At 38.9% G+C, this 18,688-nt stretch overlaps 1 protein-coding gene across 1 annotated transcript; it reads right to left on the bottom strand.

Moving 5' to 3' along the window:
* Positions 1-4,479: 4,479 nt before the first annotated feature.
* LOC121180935 (APAF1 interacting protein) lies at positions 4,480-12,926 on the bottom strand. The gene is made up of 8 exons (XM_041036641.1): positions 12,794-12,926; positions 9,639-9,707; positions 9,065-9,165; positions 7,145-7,193; positions 6,876-6,993; positions 6,109-6,244; positions 5,144-5,311; positions 4,480-4,975 (listed from the first exon to the last, which is right to left on the bottom strand). Exons 2-8 carry the CDS (start codon positions 9,702-9,704, stop codon positions 4,876-4,878), a joined length of 738 nt encoding a protein of 245 aa, XP_040892575.1. The 5' UTR covers positions 9,705-9,707; positions 12,794-12,926; the 3' UTR covers positions 4,480-4,875.
* Positions 12,927-18,688: the final 5,762 nt, after the last annotated feature.

The following is an 18,688-nucleotide window of genomic DNA, read 5'->3' on the forward strand; positions in this document are numbered from 1 at the left end:
TATCTACAGTTTGGAGAAGAATTGTATTCGGGGGTGCAAACAGATGTTTTCTAGAGAAGTGGATTGAGTTTCTTTACATCTCTATCTGCAGAGTCAGAGCAGGCACGAAAACAAAGTGAGGCCTGGGTGGAAGGATTAAGAGAAGAAGAGGGCCCAGAGCAAAGAGCTGCTGCTGGTCTGATAAGTTTGCTGAGGAGGACGATTCTCATTGGAATTTGGCATCAAACCTTTACTGCTTGCAGCGGACATAAGCGAAAGTAAGTAGACAATTCATGTTTCTCAAACTGGAGCTAGAAACCTGTAGCAGCACACACTGTGGCAGGAACCCTTTTGTTTGTACAGCTACTACTCACCTCAGCTATACTTAACTTGATTTATATGGCTTACTAAGCTTATTTTGCCAGCTATCTCGGTTAGATTATGTGGCATGCAGCTCAGTAAATAAAACCTGATAGAGGGGCTTAAGTCTCAATGCCAACCTGAACCAGCAGCAGCACTTTGCCTCAAGTCCTCTAACAGGAATTAATCCTCCTTAAAATCCTCCACTAAACATTTTTTTTTTGTCAGTGTGTTTTAATTAGTACAATTAGAAATTCATAAGTGCTTGATGTGTCTACACTTGGTGATTATTGAATGTAATGTAACAACACCAAACTGATGGTTTGTTAAGCTCCATTATGTAAATAATTGCTGTCTGTTGTTTTTAAAACACAGTATATGATTACTTTTGTAGTCTGGAAAGCTGTGTTTATGGGTATACATTAACTGTAGAAGTAGCTGCCCACAGATGTAACCTACAGTTTTTCTTACAAAATAATTCAGTTTTTTTTCTTTAATCCTTAGTAACAGGTAAATTCAATAAGTTTTCTTCATGTTAGATCAAAAATGAATGACTTGTCTTTCCCTGTTCCTCCAAATGAATTTTTCATTTGATCCTGACACCAGGATGACTGTGATACAAACTCACTGAATCACAGGTTATCATTATCTTCACTGTGTTCATCACACCAAGCATGCAAGCATTTTGTTCCCACCAACCGAAGAAAGTCTGTCAGTCTGCCGTTTTAGTTAAACAGGCAACGAACACACGGCTTGTAAGCGTATGCATGCTGGAAACTGCTTGTGCATTGCTTTATACAGGGGTTGGGGGTATGGGAACCGTGGGGCTGAACTGTATAAAGTCTCAGTGGGTGTAATATTACTGCTACTACTACTACTACTGGTTTAATGGCATTAACTTTAAATATGTGTGTGTAGCAAGTAAGTGTTGGCATGAGGATAACTTTTTTTTAAATTACCCAATTCTCTCTTGCAATGCAAAGTCAGTAAGTTGTTTTTTTTTCCAGAAGAAGTGTAAAAGCCTGAGCTGCTGATTTCCCTTCTAGTATTCTGTTGTTCTGTTCTGCTTTCACTTTTGAGAAGAGTGAAAATGAAAATGGGAGGTGTGTTTTTAAGTGGCTAGGCTTGATTGGCATGAGTGCTGGTCAGTCACACAGATGTGGTTGCTGCTCCCTGGCTCCCCTTATAAGGATAAGAAATCCATATTGCTTTGTAGCCTGTCAAAAGGTCGTCACGTTCAAGTGCTCGTATACTGTGGTCTTTATCTTGAAGGTTTCATTGTATAAAATCCATACTTGTCATCTCAGTGAAGACCAAAGGAAAAAAAAAATAAAATAAATTTCATTTTTTAGAGGTCTGAAGTAGATTATAAAAAAAAAAAATTCTATCTTCAAGAACCAACATTAGAACCTTCATTGGACTAAAGGAAACACAGCACCATGTAGCTGCTCCTCTCTTTCCATATTTTCTGCTACTCTCTTGTTTAACCTGTCTAATGAAGGCAAAATGCCAAGAAAAAAAAAAAACAAATGCAGTGGTATAAGAATGTCAGAATGCAAACGTGGTCTTTTAAATGTCGACCCTGAGATACATTAGTGAGCTTCAAGTTTTTTTTGTGTGTGGCTGTGTGCTGAGTGGCTGACAGACATAAGCTTACAGTACTTGTGTCTGAACGTCAATAATATTAATTTATATCACCATTTGGCCTGTCACAAGGCTTTTACTGAAGCTAAAAATCATAAACACATTTACACTTTAATCAATATCATAAAAAATATGGTGCAGCAATGAGTGTTCTTTTTCTCCTGAGACATAGGTGCCAAACACGTTAATACAACTTGAATATAATTTATGGGTTGAGAGGCGCCACTACGGCTCTTGAACCGTTATATGTCCCTCAGTTGATTGAAAAGGCTGGGGAAAACAATATTTTCTGCAATGCATATAATGAGATGCCCTGCGTAGAAACTGATAATGTGTTCCAAAAAAGACTGCTAATGGCTGTAGTGATGAAGGAGAAGAGGATCAAAACGATGTGATTTCTTGCCTATTCAGGCAACATACTGCGTATACCATTTAAAGTTTTATGAACAAACGTAAATTAAAATCAGCTTTTTGAGGCGGTTCAAACCGAAATGCAAACAGGGAGGAAAAAGATGAAGAGAGGCATCTCAGAGCTTGTGTCAGAGAAGGCCTGAAGGAAGCAGGGGTTTGCTCTAACTGCCGTTTACAACAGGGGATTGTGTGCATGAATTGCACAATCACTCCACATAGAAGTTTAAAATGAAAATGTTCGCCAAGGGGCTCGTTTTTATCATTTTCATGTCAAAAGAAGAGATGAACTTCAATATGGTTTTAAGTTAATGTGATTCCTTTGCTGGTGGCTTAGGTATGTAAATGGGTATATTGTTATTGAAAGTATATGCAGCCCTAACCATAACATACTTCACAAAATGTGACTTAACAAGAGACTATCTGTTGTTTACAATCCCTTTTAGGATAGGATAAGGGTTTACATAAGTGTTTCATTCATTTTGGATGATGTCAGTGTTACCTGTAATGGTCGGTAGACGGTGTGTTCTGTGTTTAGTCCTTGCAGACTGCTCCAATAGTGGCTGTTCACTTTCTTCTAGACGTAAACAAGGACAAACTTAGGTCTATAATCCTTTTTTTCCTTTGTTTTATCTGATTGCCATCAGTGTGAGCTAGACCCTGGAAAGCACTTGAAAATGCAGAGGTAGAAAGGAACACTTGTTTGATGGTAAATGTTTTTGCAACCCAGGTTTTTTTTTTGTATCCCAACCATCCAGAGGTTGTATTATGAAACATCAGAAACCCCACTGTTTTTGCTACTGAAGTATAAAAATGGTAGTCTGGTCGGTGAGAATACTGGTACCTCTTTGTTCCTACTTATCTCCAAAGTGATCGACTCTACACTATAGCTCTGGGCTCTTTTCACTATCCAAAATGGACCTGCAACTTGCAGCAGTCTCACTCACTCAATAGGTATTTGTGAGAAAGGTGTCTGTGCCCAGTCGGCCTCGTTCCTCATTCCCAAGTTAATGTGCCACCTCGGCCCCCCTGAGTTCCCATAATCATGTGACTCTTTTTTTTTTTTCCCCTCCTCATATTTGATTCTTAATGTGTCTGTTGCTGAACTTTGCCGGCTGACAAGTAATAAATATTAATATGAATGCATAATGGAACGAATATTGGAATATTTAATGCACATAACATTTGCTATGAGCAGTCGAGTCCCTTGAAAGTGTTGGTACCAGAGTACAGTCTGGCTTTGACAATTCTGAATACTTTGCTTTTTCTTTTTTCTTAAATGTTAGTGACAAACTGTCGCCTTTTTGTAGATAAAATCACTGAACTGCATCAACAAAACTATACAAATCTGAGAAGACATTTTGTCTGTTCAACAGTTGAGACACTGAGACTCTCTGCCATCCTGAGCTCCACAAAGTCATTTTTATGTTGTGGGCTAGTGCTCAGTTTCTTTTGCAAATGAGTTTCCCAGAATTCCTCATTAATCAGAAGACAGGGAATCTTGGCAGTGTTAGTGCACAACGAAAGAATATTTTTGTTTTTGTTTTTTTTCCCAATTTTAAATAAGCCTGCGGCATATTCGACAGCACTCTGTTTTCAGCGAGTACAGTGGTGGGAGCGATGGGATGGTGGCAGCTGAGGGAGCTTGTTAAAAGTACAACAATTCTCGCTTTCATGAGGGAATGAGAATGCAGACGACCGAAGGCATGCTGTGCAAAGATCTACAGGCATTGTGTGATGCCTGTGCCAAATGGACTTGCCTTTGCTGGAATGGTGCAGTGGGAATGAAAGGATGTCCACAAACACAGCAAGGGTCCTTTTATGCAATACAGTGTTATTTTCACTGAAAGGTGTTTGACAAGATGACCACAGCCGTTTGTGTGTATGCTGTGTTTACCACAAGTCAAAAAAAAATGGCATTTGTGCATTTATTGCCTGAAACTGAAACAACTTCAAATAAAACCTAAGGCATCATTCTGTGTGCTTTGCATTTAAAAATAGAGATCTTTTTAAAAATGCCAAATTGGATTTACATTTTAAAACTTTGGCTTTAAAAAACAATTTTCAAACAATTTCACAGACTAACAATTTACATCCCATCCATTTTTATTTAATTAAAGCAAAGGCAGAAAATCACATTTACAGATCAACTGAAATACACCTGATACACCCAATATACCTGACATGCACACAGACCTTGATTCCAGTTCAGTCAAACTTGAATAGGAAAGCACTTGAACCTGAGGACGTTGATTTGACAGCTGCTCACTCGTGAGTTGTCCCACAGTGCTTTGCAGCGTACCTCCAGGTCCTTCCGGATCACAGGCATTCAATCTCCTTCAATCCTGAATCTGCCCTTACCATCAAACTTCATCAAATTTGAAGCAGGCCAGCGTGAAAGGCAAATGATTACAATCTGCTCCCCTGATTGAACTCCACTGACCTTTCTGCAACAAATGTCTCTTTAAAAAGCTTTTGCGAATGTCAAACTATTCCTTTTTGTTCCGTTGGGAGGGCTGAAGGGTCCAGTCCACAATGTTTCATCTGGACGGCGATGTCGAACAGGTAGTCGTAGCATTCGCACCTACAAAGTGAAGCGGTATTTTGAGTGTTGCAGGAGAAAAAATACAGAGTAAAGAATTTAAATCCATTTTTTTCTTTGTTATACATTCCCTCAGTGCAAATATACTAATACATTCTTATTCATAAACAAGATCAAAGAGGTTAATATTGCCGGGAGGTAAATGCTCACATGGTCTTGGCTTTTTCCCACGACTCGCCCCAGACATAGACACCATGTCGACGGACGAGGACCGCACATGAATCTGGGTATTCTTCCATAGCCCGAGCCATCCGGTCTTTCAAGTCCTTCTCCTCTGGTGTATTTTCAATAATAGGCACGACCAGGGTGTCATCATACCTGTGTACATGCAGGATACGAAAAGACAAATTATACCCAGGCTGAAAACCAGCCATCAGCTTTAAAATGGCATTCACATCTGGCTTTTCAGTCAATTACAAATTGTGAACTGGATAGCTTAAATGAAAAATGAGGAAATTTTAAATGATTTAAACATCTTTGTAGGCAGTCTGAAGTAAAAAGAAAAAAAAAAAATTTTAAAAATCCAGCTTCAGTGCCTGTGTTGTACAGATGAACTACATGGTAGGGCACCCACATGTTTCGGCCTGTAATCGCCATCAGTTATTGAGAAAGTAAGGCAAGACAGGACACATTCATGTTCAAAGAGAGGCCAAGAAAGATCCATTCATGTTGTCATGTGATTTACGTGTAAACGCCCACAGGGTATGCTGAAACTATGCTCTCCTTGTGGCTGGTTTGAGGTTATGCCTTTCGTAACTCTTGACGAAGGCCATAAGCCAAACGCGTTGGTTTCCACGGCCAAGTTGGCAGCTGCAGTACCAGGCAATGCTGGGAATTTCTACTCTCAGAGTGATAGTAAGTGAACTTGTTCCTTGGCAGGTTAATGTTGGTCACTGGTGTGCCAAAAAAAAAAAAAAAAAACTTCCAACAATGTTCATAAAGTCACTGTCTGTGCCAATTCACACCACAGTATTTCCATTTCTACATCTTCCTCTTTATCCTCCACCACTGTACTAAACATTTCTGTTATGATACCTCCACAACCAAGACTTTACCGAGGAATTAAAATGCTAGGAACCTCTTTGGACACAAATCCTTGCTGCTTGATTACATACCGATAGTTGGTGCCTGAGGTGCCCTTACGAATCCCCTTGATCATCTCCTGGTGTGTTATCCTGAACTCTTTGCCAGGATACAGCAGCGTTGCCATGACAGCAGCCTTGGAGTGGGTGTGTATAACTGCCTGTGCCCCTGTATTTTAGCAAAGGAAAAGCAGATTTTGATGTTTCGAGTGTTGTCTACCAAGTATTGTCTTTCTCAAACGATAATAGTAACAGGGCAGCAGAAAGTATGTTGACCAGTACAATGCCTTTATTCAACAACTGTCTCATATAAATGTAAACTTGTCTGTTTCTTTATTAAAATAAATGCCTAACATTTTCTGGAAATTTATGTAAAAGCAGTGGAATAAGATGTGTTTAAAATCTTTAGTTGTTAAATAATAAAAAGACGAGCAGAAGGACACTACTTGGAGTGTATTACTGATTTTGTAATTTTGTTTTTGTGGCCATTTATTTAATAATTTCTGATGACAAAATGATGTTCCACTGTAAGTGGTCATAATCACAACATTCAGCGACACACAGCCATTATTTCCAGTTCCATTCAGCCTTTCACACGTCTGTATTTAAATAAAAAGTAATTTTCTTTCTTTGTGCTGTAGTGCACTGTGGGCTGGACTCGGACAAAACGAGGACATCATCGACTTAATTAAAAAAGATAATTGGGAGTATTTGGATTACTGATCAGTTCTATCACTGACTGACTTCAAACGGTGGTTAGCATGGGTGGTTATGTGCATGACTGAACTACAGTGACTCACCTCTCATAGTGTAGGCATTCATAAAAAGCGGTGTGCACTGGCTCTTCTTTAACTTCTTCCAGGCAGGTGGACAGCTGATGTCCCTCTCCTCCACATCACACACAAACATGTCTTCTGCCTGAGTAACACGAATAAAACCAAAGCATGAACTAAATCCAAACCCACTAATCCTTAACTGAATACTGCTCAGTCAGAGCTCAGTGTTAAATATGAGTCATCATCTCTTTTAAGCAGAACAAAGTTTCACTCTGTGGTTTCTAACTGCTCACCTGTATTCTCTCTTTCTGGACGCCTGACGGTGCGATGTAGATCTGCTCTCTGTGAGTCACAAAACATGCAACGAAGTTAGTGTTAATGTCAAGGAAACAGACAATTCAGTGGTTTTTGGAGGGTGATAATCGCGACATAATGGAGCATCATGGGCTGCCACAGCAAACGAGTAACTGCACTGCTCCAAGCTTATTCTGTCTTTGCCTCAAAGGAAATGTTTTGGTGTGCACTGGTTTGAAACCCTGTGGCTACTGCACTAAAGCTTTAGCTGCCATCCTGACCCCCAGAGGAGTTATTGTAGGTAATTCTTTATATTTCTGCATCAGTTTTCCACTGATGCTTTGCAGTTGGTGCTAAAGTTAACCATTTATGTGAAACTGTTTTTGTGTGTGTGTGTGTATCAGGCTCCATTGTTCATTGACTTGGAATGCACAATGAGCTGCAAACGCACAATGTAAATAACGTTTCGATGACTGTCTTGCTGTTCCTTAGCAAAGCAGTGTCATTATTGAAAAGCTTTATATTCAACTGCCTTGGCCAAAAGACTTGATGGAAAAAAAAACACCCTGAAAAGAAAAGTTATAAAATGCAGAATTGCCGTATTCAACAGACACGAACGATGATCATGTTTTTATTTAATTGTTGAGAGGCTTAACATTTCCCCATAGAATGTACAGGATAAAGCCACTGCACTCTTCTTTATCTAGAAACAAACATACCAGATAAAGGAGTAGCCTATTGATTGAGTGCAAGGTTTGGCGAAGCTGCCTCGGGCTCTGAGTCATTTCTGAGTCAAACCAAAGCAACTGTGAAAAAAGGGATTCCAAACTTAAAATTCAGACCTGCACTCACAGAGAATAAAAATACACAGTTCTTGTGTAAAACACCTGACGACACTACTGTCTATTCAGTTCGCTTCATCTCTTACATATTCCCATCCACCTTCTTTTATCTAGACTAAGTGAATATGTGGAGATTCCTGGGCTGAGCCATTACTGTTACTTCATAAACAGTGTACAAACAGTCACAAGATGGATACATCTGAGTGTCCTCCTCCTCCATCTGATAGGAAACGTGGGTGCCCTACCATGGAGTACACCATGTGGATAATGTCGGGGCCACAGACTGGGACTTTAAATGTTTAATGTTGTTTTTTTTCTAAACTGACAACTAGAAAATAGTCATCACTCTGTCAAACACACAGGCATTTTGAGGGATGATACTCTATACAGCTGAAGTACTGCAGCTGAGCTGAGAACTGCTTATTTTCTATCCAAATATAAACGTATAATAACTTAAGATGAAAGGAAATTCACTCTTGAATCATTTTAGAGTTACAGTGTTTTTCTGTGTGAATGGAATACCAGCATACACGGAGCAGCAGTCAGTAAATCTTATTTGGTTTCATCTGAGGTTTCATCAGGTTCCCCCGTTGGCTTAAATTAATGTCTGCCAGTCCCCATTTCAAACAGGGATTTGCTAATGGGTGGTGCTTTCTTTGCAGCTACCATCCAAAACAACACAGTTCAAAGATGTTTTGTAATAACCTGTCAAAGTCTTCATTCTGTTTCATTATGGCAAAACTATGGCCTTCTATCTTCACCCTAGATTTAAACACACCGTCAGTGTCACTGATATAACTGCCCTCAGATCAGCCTCACTGCACTTTTGCCAGCATACAAATGTTCTAAAAGAAAAAAAAAAACAGACCTCCGTAACAGCACTGATCAGCATTTTAACATGACTGTCAGAGATATGCAAACAGACAAGTTAAAGGAACGTGTGTCAATTAGTCATTCAGTTGGAATGAAAAGCACTTTAAGCTGGAATAGATGGTCACAGATCAGTGACTGAGTATATAAAATGTACTATTTCTGATACTCCACAATATTCTAAAAGAGATGAATCCACACACGAACCCTCGTTTCAGACTGATCCCTCCGCCCGTCCCCGTCACCCATCCCAGCTGGTAGAAGAGTCGACACAACTCAGGGATGAGTACTCGGGGATGCTCCTTCTCCTGTAACAAACAGAAAAGTGTTGACCACATTATCATCAATCAGGCTTAACACTCTTTATATCAATATGCGTATTGGTGTACCAGTACTGTTATTCACTGTAACCAGTGCATATTTTGCACCGCAAAGTTTGGAGATGTTCTATGTGTTTTTTTTAATGCCAGCAAAACCAATGAAAAGGTCAAAACCAGCAATAAATTCATCCTATTAACAAGTACTGCTGGTACAGCCAAAGCCTGATTATTCCTCTGTGCCACAGAGCTCCAGTGCTGTCCAGAAACCATTAAAAACACATCAATGGGCCACGCTGTTGCACTGATTGACATGTTTCTTATTTACCATGGATACAAAAATTTTATTTTAGTTATATATACCTAAAATGTGTATATGCACTTTGCTTTTGATCTTTCGAATCATGCCGTACCAGGGCCGTGTCAAAATACTGGAAAGTGTTCATCTGTCATGTAATGCTTACTTGTTTCTCTGTGGCCTCTTGTCCTTCCTCTTCGAAGCCATTGCTGGTGCCACACAAAGAGGACATCTCCTGTGAGACAAGAAAAATAACCATTGCCCACATTTAATAACAATTCACAATGCCATTAACACTGATTCTGGTGTCATATAAGACAGGCTGAGTGCTCTGAAGTAACAGTGAAACAGCATTCTGTCAGTGTCTTACTTCCTCATTTTGATTTATTCCCTGTGGGAATCAGATACCGTTGAAATAACACAGGGAACGATGACTAAGATCTGATTTACCATTCTCACTAATTCCTTTTCCTCCTTCCTCTCCCACGCCTCAGTTAGCAAGAAGCTGGTGTTTCCTTTGTTGGAAGGGCATACAGGTAGTGCTCCTAAAAAAAAAAACCCTCAGATCCCACTACTGATTTAAATTTACACCAATGGTTACACAATGGAAAATCCCTATTTTTAAAAGACTAAAAGTAATAAGATTTGTGCCTTTATGATATAAGACAATGAAAAATCGCACATATTTGGAGCTGACTGTTAAATGTGGAGAAACAAATGAGAAAACGACATTGTTTTTATTTTTGTTGTGATCAGTATGTCAGTTTAAACAGGACAGGTCAAACTAATCTTTGCAAATTTTAAAACGAGCCACAACAGAGCCTTGTTTCCTGTAGGCTAGCTGGCTGCAGGGACACAAACACTGACTGTACATTATTTATATTTGTTATTTACTGTTGTTTTAAGGGGTGGGTTGTGCTGCAAGAAGCTGCACAAACAGATGCTTAGCGGGATCCTCCTAGCAGTGTTGACAGGTAAATAGTGTTGGTTAGCCTTTGTGAACTTACAGTAAACACTGACTTGTTTAGTGGAGGAAAATAAACTAATGTGAGATATCTGCAAGCTATATAGCCAGAATCCCCTGAAGGGGGGGGGTAAGACTACAGGATGCATGCATGTTGCAGTGCATTGTGTTACTACAACTGATAATAAATCATCACTGTCACTTTTGTTCTGACAAAGTGCTAAATTTCAGAAAACTACTGTAAGAAGAGACCTAATATTAGTGTCCTTTTGTGCTTGTAAGCTGTTCATTTTGCAGTAATAACACTGGTGTAATTTACCTTCACCTTTTTAATCTGGCATGGAAAGTTCCTGTCACAGTGGAAACAACAGTTTCCTTTATATAGACAAAAAGCTAAATAATTGCCTTAATTATGGAACAGTAAACAGGAAATGCATGTAGCAATATGTATTGTATTTCACCTTATATTCTTACTATATGGCCTTTAATTTAGGCATATTAAACTTTCCATATGGACCACCACTATTTTGATAAGTTTACTAGTTAGTTGAACCAAATTTTAGAAAACTTACAGGGATATTTCACTATTGTGTGACAGAACATTAGTTGATAATAAAAAATAATTTATAGCCGCAGCCCTGAAAATCAATTAAAAACAACTATATGACAAGATAAACTGTGTTACAATGAATATTTAAAGTAATTTTTGAGTGAGTTATGGTTATAGGTGTTTTACAGAACTGAGGTCTGCTTCCTGCGAATAAACATTATAGCTTCTCTGGAACTACTATACAAGTAAGCATGCATACTTCAGTGAGTAATCCTGCGTATTTTAAGACATTTGAGACGAAAGTCATTTCATCGAGTAGCTCTCAGTGTCAAGTTGTGTGCTTATCAGAGAGATCATATGCTGTAGTCTTGGTGTTGGGTTGAAATGTTAGCATATCAAACATAAGATATTAAAAAAACTAAAAAGATGCTGCATTTAGTTCAATAAACAAGCCCACTTGTTCTCACTTTTAAAAACCTGTTCTGTTACTTGTTTGTTCATCTTAATCCCCTGTAGACAAATGACATATGGTATTGTATGGTGTTTCAGGTTTAACCAAAAAGGCTAATATTATGGGCGTTCAAGATTTTTAACAAATCCAGAAAATAAAACAATGAAAATAAGCCTAATTTCTTTTTATAAGCTAAAAATGTATTTTAAATAATTACATAATTAGATAAACAAAAGTCAATTTCTTCATTTGTGTTTCACATCAAAATACAAAGATGTACCGTTGAAAGATCCAAACTCTGAGGCTGAGGAGTGCTGCTCTGATGAAAAGCATCTCTCTAGTTTTTTTGGTTTTTACTAGCTGAGGGTGTTTGCAATACCACGTCTTGTTTTATACACCTGCAGCCTGTTTCCTAGAAAACTCTAGCTGCTCTGAAAATACTGCACGTCAGCACATACACTTCAATGAGCAATCCTGTATCATTTAAGACACAGCATGCAAATTTTATTGCATAATGCTGTCCTCACTGACACAGCACTACAAGGCTGCATCATGTCAAATAGTGTTCATCAGTGAAACCACCTGTGTAGGTTGGAATGAAAACTTGCAAAACAAACTAAAAAAAAAAAGTCAACCTGCACTAAATATGCCACTTTAAACTTTCAAAGTTAAATGTTGTGGGGTATTAATCTTACTGCTTTGTAAATAAATGATACATGTGGCAAACACACAGGCATTCATAATGACTGCGGTGTTTCATTTAACCAAAAAATTACAGTTCTACAACATTTTTGAACAAGACTGACTGGAGGGTTGTTATTTTTCACAGTTTTCTGATGTTATAATTCACTGATTCGTTGTGAAAACGAGGCAGATGAATCCGTGTTGAAAATAATTGTTATTTCCAACCTTAACTGGCTGTGAGTTTTACATCAAATGGACCCAATTAAAATATAACCTATATAGTAATATATAAATACAGCTTGTGACACTGACCGAGAGAGAACATATGGTTAAATGTTTGCTTTACTTGCTAACAAAGTCACAGTACTCAGGTTACACTTAAGTAACTCGCTTCTCGAAATAATGTTAAACGTGGGTAGTCAGCACTCATCAGTGTTACTGCTGTCTTAGTTTTGCAGCGCAAACATTTTGAGCTCTTCCCTCATAAAATACCATAAAATCCAAGTTCTGTGCAGCTGTCCCAGCGCAGTGACAGCTCTACAACAGCAGCTAGGCTAACTTTGAAAACAGACTCGTGTCGCTTGCAAACTCATTGTGCTGCGACATAACTGATGCAGTTTGACATCTGCTCGTAATAGAAGTATAATAAACATACAACACACGACGACTTACCTGAGCTGGCGCTGTAAATTCAGTCTACGGTAAAAGTAAGCGTAGTAACAGCTGAAGCCACTGCTAACCCTGCGTCATCAACGTGCGACACTCAAACAGGACCCGGGTCAGGAGCGTAGTAAAGGAGCGTGTTCTCCCTTCAGATAGTGTCTCTCGTTGCGCCCTCCTTCGTGGTTGGGTTTAGAGATACAAGGTCAGGCTCCAGTTAAGGTGAAGGGAACATACTTCGACACAGCACTTTATTGTAGGCTGTTTATTGCTACTGTCTGTATCATCAGTAATGGTAGAGGTGTTGAGATCATTTATTTAAATGAAAGAAGCAATCCCGTAATATAAAAATACTCCATTACAATTAAACTTCTACAATCTGAAATTTGCTCAAGTAAAAGTACAAAAGTATTGTCAACAAAATGTACTTAAATTATTAAAATTAAAATATGTTGGTATGTCTGGGGTTATCATTCTGCAAAATGAATTTCAGACACTTCCCTGAACCTAAACATTTAAAGTGCCTAAGACTTTTGCACAGTAAATATTTATTTATTTATTTAGTTAGTTAGTTAGTTAGTAAGTGAGTAAGTAAGTAAGTAAGTAGGTAAGTAAGTAAGTACATATTTTGTGGCTTGCTGTTTTTGGGTTTTTCAAATCACCCCTGGCAGCTGTTTACCTAAAATCCAGTTTAAAAACTATTATTGCAGTAATGCCATCACATCTGACATCTCTGCTCACTGACTTAATAATCCTGCTTTCCTTTCTGCATCAGACCATAAGCTTGTACCTTTCAACTAAGAATAAACCTTATGGTCAATAAAGCCAATGATTTTTGGCCATTATCTTTTTGGTGAAGTGTGTTGACACCTTACTTTGGTTTTTCAGTAGCTCTCACTTATACACAAACTACAAATTTACACAAAGATAACACATGTACAGGTAATCAAAGACATGCAAGAATAAACCTATAGATGTTCTAAAAATCATACAGGACATATAGTTATGCTATACACCGTACACATGGTAGTGGTATGAGAAGTCCAAGAGTGCGTGGTTGGGCAAAGAATGCTGGAATAAACATTTACATGATTACTTATTGACATTTTGTTTCAAGTGATCTCTTTTCTTATGAAGAGAGATGAGTTTCATAAGAACGCTTGCGTCTAGTCTGAACACGCTGTCCTCTGACTCCAAAGGCTCCCTACTTGGAATGGTCGACAATTGCTCCATACAGCCACTCCTCACAGCTTGGCTTTGTTTCCTGTTGAGAAGACTCCATGTCCTGTTGTGTATAGGAAAGGGTAACTACTAAGAAGCCTGTGAGTAGTCTGTGGAAGTCCCCATTTTGGCCAATCTCTAGTTTCACAGATGTCACTGAGGGGCTGCCTCTCGTCAGTCTGCTCATCAGAGTAAGAGTCAAGTGTCATCAAATGCACATGCTAAATAGACTGTAGAAAATGAGTTGAAACAGGTGCACAGTCTTCATTACTACTTCTATATTTACCTTAAATCGATGGGCTGCTCTGTGCATACATTTGCTGAAGTGGAGATCAACTTGAACTGTACAGCTCTTTTCCAAGGCTCCACTGCTGTTTTTCAACTATGCCAGTGATGTGATTCTAGGGACAGAGGTGGTCAGTCGGTTGGTTGGTCAGTCTGCCACTTTAGAAGTTACTGCAATGTTGTAACCGAACAATTATCTAATGGATTACTATGAAATCTGATGGATATTCATGCTTGCAAGAGGATGAACCCTTATAACTTTAGTGATCCTCTGACGTTTCGTCTAGCAGCAGCAGTAGACGAAAGGTTCACTAATAAAGTTTTTCAGTTCGGTACAAAATAGTCATGGTTCTCAGACCACGAGGCTAATGACATCTGATGATCCACTGACTTGTTTTCTATGGCCATCAGTAGGTTAACATTTTTTGTTCAGAGTGAAGTAGCGCAATGAAATGAGGTACAGACATTAAAGGACAACAGAGTAAATGTAAATGCAAAGATAGCAGAAGGCATAAACATTAGGAAAAAAAAATCATAAGAAACTAATTTTTTTTTTAATGCCAAAAATGAACACGATATCTAATCTCATCTGTCATAGTTCTGCTTAGGAGCACGGCAGCTGCATTTTTGTATTTGGTCAAACGGGAAAAGACAATTCCAACTTAATCAACCAGGAAAAGAAAATTCCAACTTAATCAACCAGGAAAAGAAAATTCCAACTTAATCAGCCAGGAAAAGACAATTCCAGCTTAACCAGACTTGGAATTTCTGTGATTTAAATGTGACAAGAATAAGATATTGTGCATTTTTCAAGCTCCCCATGGAATAAAAACTTTATTTCTCAGATTATTTTTTAACTGAGAGGAATTATGTACAAAACACTGCAGATCACTTGGACTCAAAACTAGACCTTTTTTACACTAATCAATAACATGAACTTGTTTGTGTTAATTCGCATCACCCCGATTTGCCCCGTCCTGGGTATCATTCCTCTTAAAACCTGTGAGGCATAATTACCAATGAACTGAGAGGGAGTCGCACCTTTGAAACACGTTCCCTGCCATGTTTTGTTTCATTTTTGCCATGTCAAGTTTTGTCAGTGATGATATGCAAATAAATCCAGCCAAGTCAGATTTGGGAAGGAAACATCAGTGTGTCGGCCTTCTTCTTCATTACTTTAGCAGTTGGTGACATAGAGACACAAAAATTGGGTGTGTCCTAAAGTAATGAATAGCTCAGGAATTCCCACACTGTGTTTGTGAATCTGGCATTTAAATTCAAGACACTAAACCACTTTTGTCAAACCGAAGTGATGGCTCGGATGTCTGTAGCCTACCAACAGCATGGTAACATTTATTAGGATGAATTCAACCCTTGGTTTTAATGACGGCTGCACACTGGAATACATGTTCCCCACGTAGAACACCTCTGTATGACTTTGTTTAAGTCGCGCCACTTCTTGTTTGATTGTGAACTAAATGAATCAACGCAGTGCCTGCCACCTGCTCTGCAGTTAAACTGTTTTCCCTCCCTTTGCTGCCATGCAAAACGGGTTGAGCTGGGAGGTTCAAATGCCATGCAGCTCGCTATAGCTTCAATTAATTTGGTTATCTGCAGCTGTGTTGTCCATGCAATGACAAATCCTTTCTGCAGCAGCTCCAATGAAAAGCCCAGAGAAGCAAAAAAGTTTTACAGCTACACATGTACCAGTGTCCCGGTGTTCTTTTAATATGTGACTTAATCTGTGTCCCAGAATTCATTTCACCGTGTGGTGAGTCACCTCCTATTTAACTGGGAATTGATTTCAGAGAAAAACCAGTGATTTTGGTTCCGTATGAAAGGTGGCAGGGGAGAACTTTAATTCGATTTTTGGAAAGTCTCTATCTGTGTGGCTAATATGAAAGATGTACATTCGTGTTAAATGGTTTTTAATTTGTTGAAAAATTATGATTACACTTGATATTTTTATTTATTCGTATTGAGCAGGACTTTGTATGAGCCCCGTGGCTTCCTACTCCCCCAAACTTATTTACTGAGCTCTATAATTTTTATTGTAATTGTATGAGTTCAACAATGGTGTTTTACTTGTGCAAACAAATAAAGATTAATCTCCTCAGTGAATTAAAATAAAAATGTGAAGTTAGTTTAGATTACATTGGGTAATCAAGTGGAAGCTTGTGGTAACCCTCTCCAAAGGTAAACAATACAAAGAGTATGTTCAGGATAATTTGAGTGAACAGTGATTCATCAAACCTTCCAGGCTTCCAGTGAATGTACTGTTTCCACTTCAGTTGAAATATTACTTTATTTTCCTCTATGTTTGGGTTTATAAATTCTTTTCACATCTCAATGAAATGCTCAAAATTGGATTGTAGTAAAGCAATAAATATTTTTTCCCCTCCCCAGCACTTTATTTCAGATGAGGGGCACTGCTGTTGTGTGTTTTTATGAATCTGACGCAGGAAATGTGCAAACTGAAGTGGATATTTGTCCATGTTAGAATCGAGGTGATCAAGAGACTATGACTAGTTTCTCTCGGTTATTCATGGTGGTAATAGAGGAGAGAGTTGCAGCGCACAGGTCGCTCAGCTCAGTCGCCTTGGGATTTTGGGGATGGTAACAATGGTGGCTGCCATGAAACATGAGATAACAGCGAGGCAGAGCGAGGGACGGGGGGAGTCGGTTACAGTGGCTGCTAATTGGCTTGCACATGCCCAGCGGACCTGCCCTTGAAAGACCTTGTGTTCTGCTGCTTTGCTAAGGTTTATCCATTCATACATTTGATTATGCATGAACACTGAGAAAATACAGTGTCATGTTTAAGAGTTTAAAAATGTGGTAATGCTGAAGTGGATGAGTGTGTGGGCCCGCTTGTATTTTTTTATGGGAGTAAGTTGAGAAAAAATATGAACTTTAATATATGAATAATATGAAAATATGAAGTTTATCCTCTTGAATTTTTCCTTACGTGTAAGGCATTTGGCCAGCTGTGGCTGTGTGCAGACCGTGTTTTTGAAATTCACGCTATTTCTCTTTTCAAGATTTAAATGCACTTGAATTTTTGAAGAAAAAGTTTAAAACAGCAGGGGCTGTTTTAATACTGCTGTGAGTCCAAACATCTCAGAATGCAAAGCAACAGTTCAGCCCAGATCAAGAATTCAGTCACTACTGATTCACCCTCACGTTAGATGAAAAGCTGGTGAAATTGTCAGGGTGATGAAACTCGGAGCCAGTTAGCCTTCATGATTACCTCTCAGCCTTTTCCCCAGACTACTGACATGCACTAAAATCCTGGCATTGATTTCCAGAAAAGAAATACACGTTTTGTTATAACCTAACTATTCAAAGGGCAATATATTAAGTTTAATTTTATACTTTATTAATCCCTCAAGCTGGGGAAGTTAGGAGGCTGGCCCAAGGAGGAGCCCGGGGAGCTGGGGTAGATTGGTGCCTTGCTCAGGGGCACGCTTAACTTGCTGCGCCAATTTAAATATCTGACCTTTCAGACATATATTTAAATCATTCATCAAAAGTGACATTGACTTTCCCACGTTCAGCCTCAGGGAATTTGACTTATCCTATAGTGTAATGCGTACACTCACCAGTCGACCACACTGTAACAATCATTTGAATCCTGAGTCACAAGCAGCGTCTAGCCAGTGCAAGCTGACTACAGCATGCTTGTGCAAGGAAGCTTTGCGTTTGAGCCGTGGGGTTATCCCTGTTACGCATCATAGCTAATATATTGTAAAATTTCATTCTAAACAGTAACAGGAGTTAACCTTCACTAGGCGTGGAGCGCATGTACGGGCAAGCTCTCACCCACGCATGCTGAGTAATTCATGACGAGCGTCGCAAAGTCATGAATGTGCCAGAGAGCCTGAGGATAAATCTGCGTGGTGATGCGTCAGTTTCCGTCAGATGTAACGTATCACAGCAGACGTTGCATAGAGCACACATCGCCTGCAGGAAAATGACCCTGTGCCGAGTTTCTCTCTCTGGTTGAGTCCAAAAAATTGTTGAAACCAGACCAAAAATGCACATTCCTGTTTTATAGTAAGGAAGTACTAATGAAAAAGCCTACGTTGTTTCATGTGTCTCCAGATCTGCACATAATTTATCATGTCTCTAACTGAGCTGTTTCCAAGGTGTTTTCCTGACAGCCAGCCAACAAATTTCACATTTCCGTGAACGCTGTTTCCCACAGTGTGCAGAGTAGTTTCACTTTTTTGAACACTAATTAAACTGCTAGTTGAACTTCATAACAATGTGATGATCATTGATGGTCTGTGGCATTCGTCTGTTTGTTTTGTATGTTCCTAACCTGTCTTTCTTGACATGAAGACCTGTAATCTTACTAACTGACAAAGACTGCCATGGTTAGCTTTATTGTATTGTATT

This window comes from Toxotes jaculatrix, chromosome 1 (assembly GCF_017976425.1).
Source record: "Toxotes jaculatrix isolate fToxJac2 chromosome 1, fToxJac2.pri, whole genome shotgun sequence".
NCBI classification, from domain to species: Eukaryota; Metazoa; Chordata; class Actinopteri; family Toxotidae; genus Toxotes; species Toxotes jaculatrix.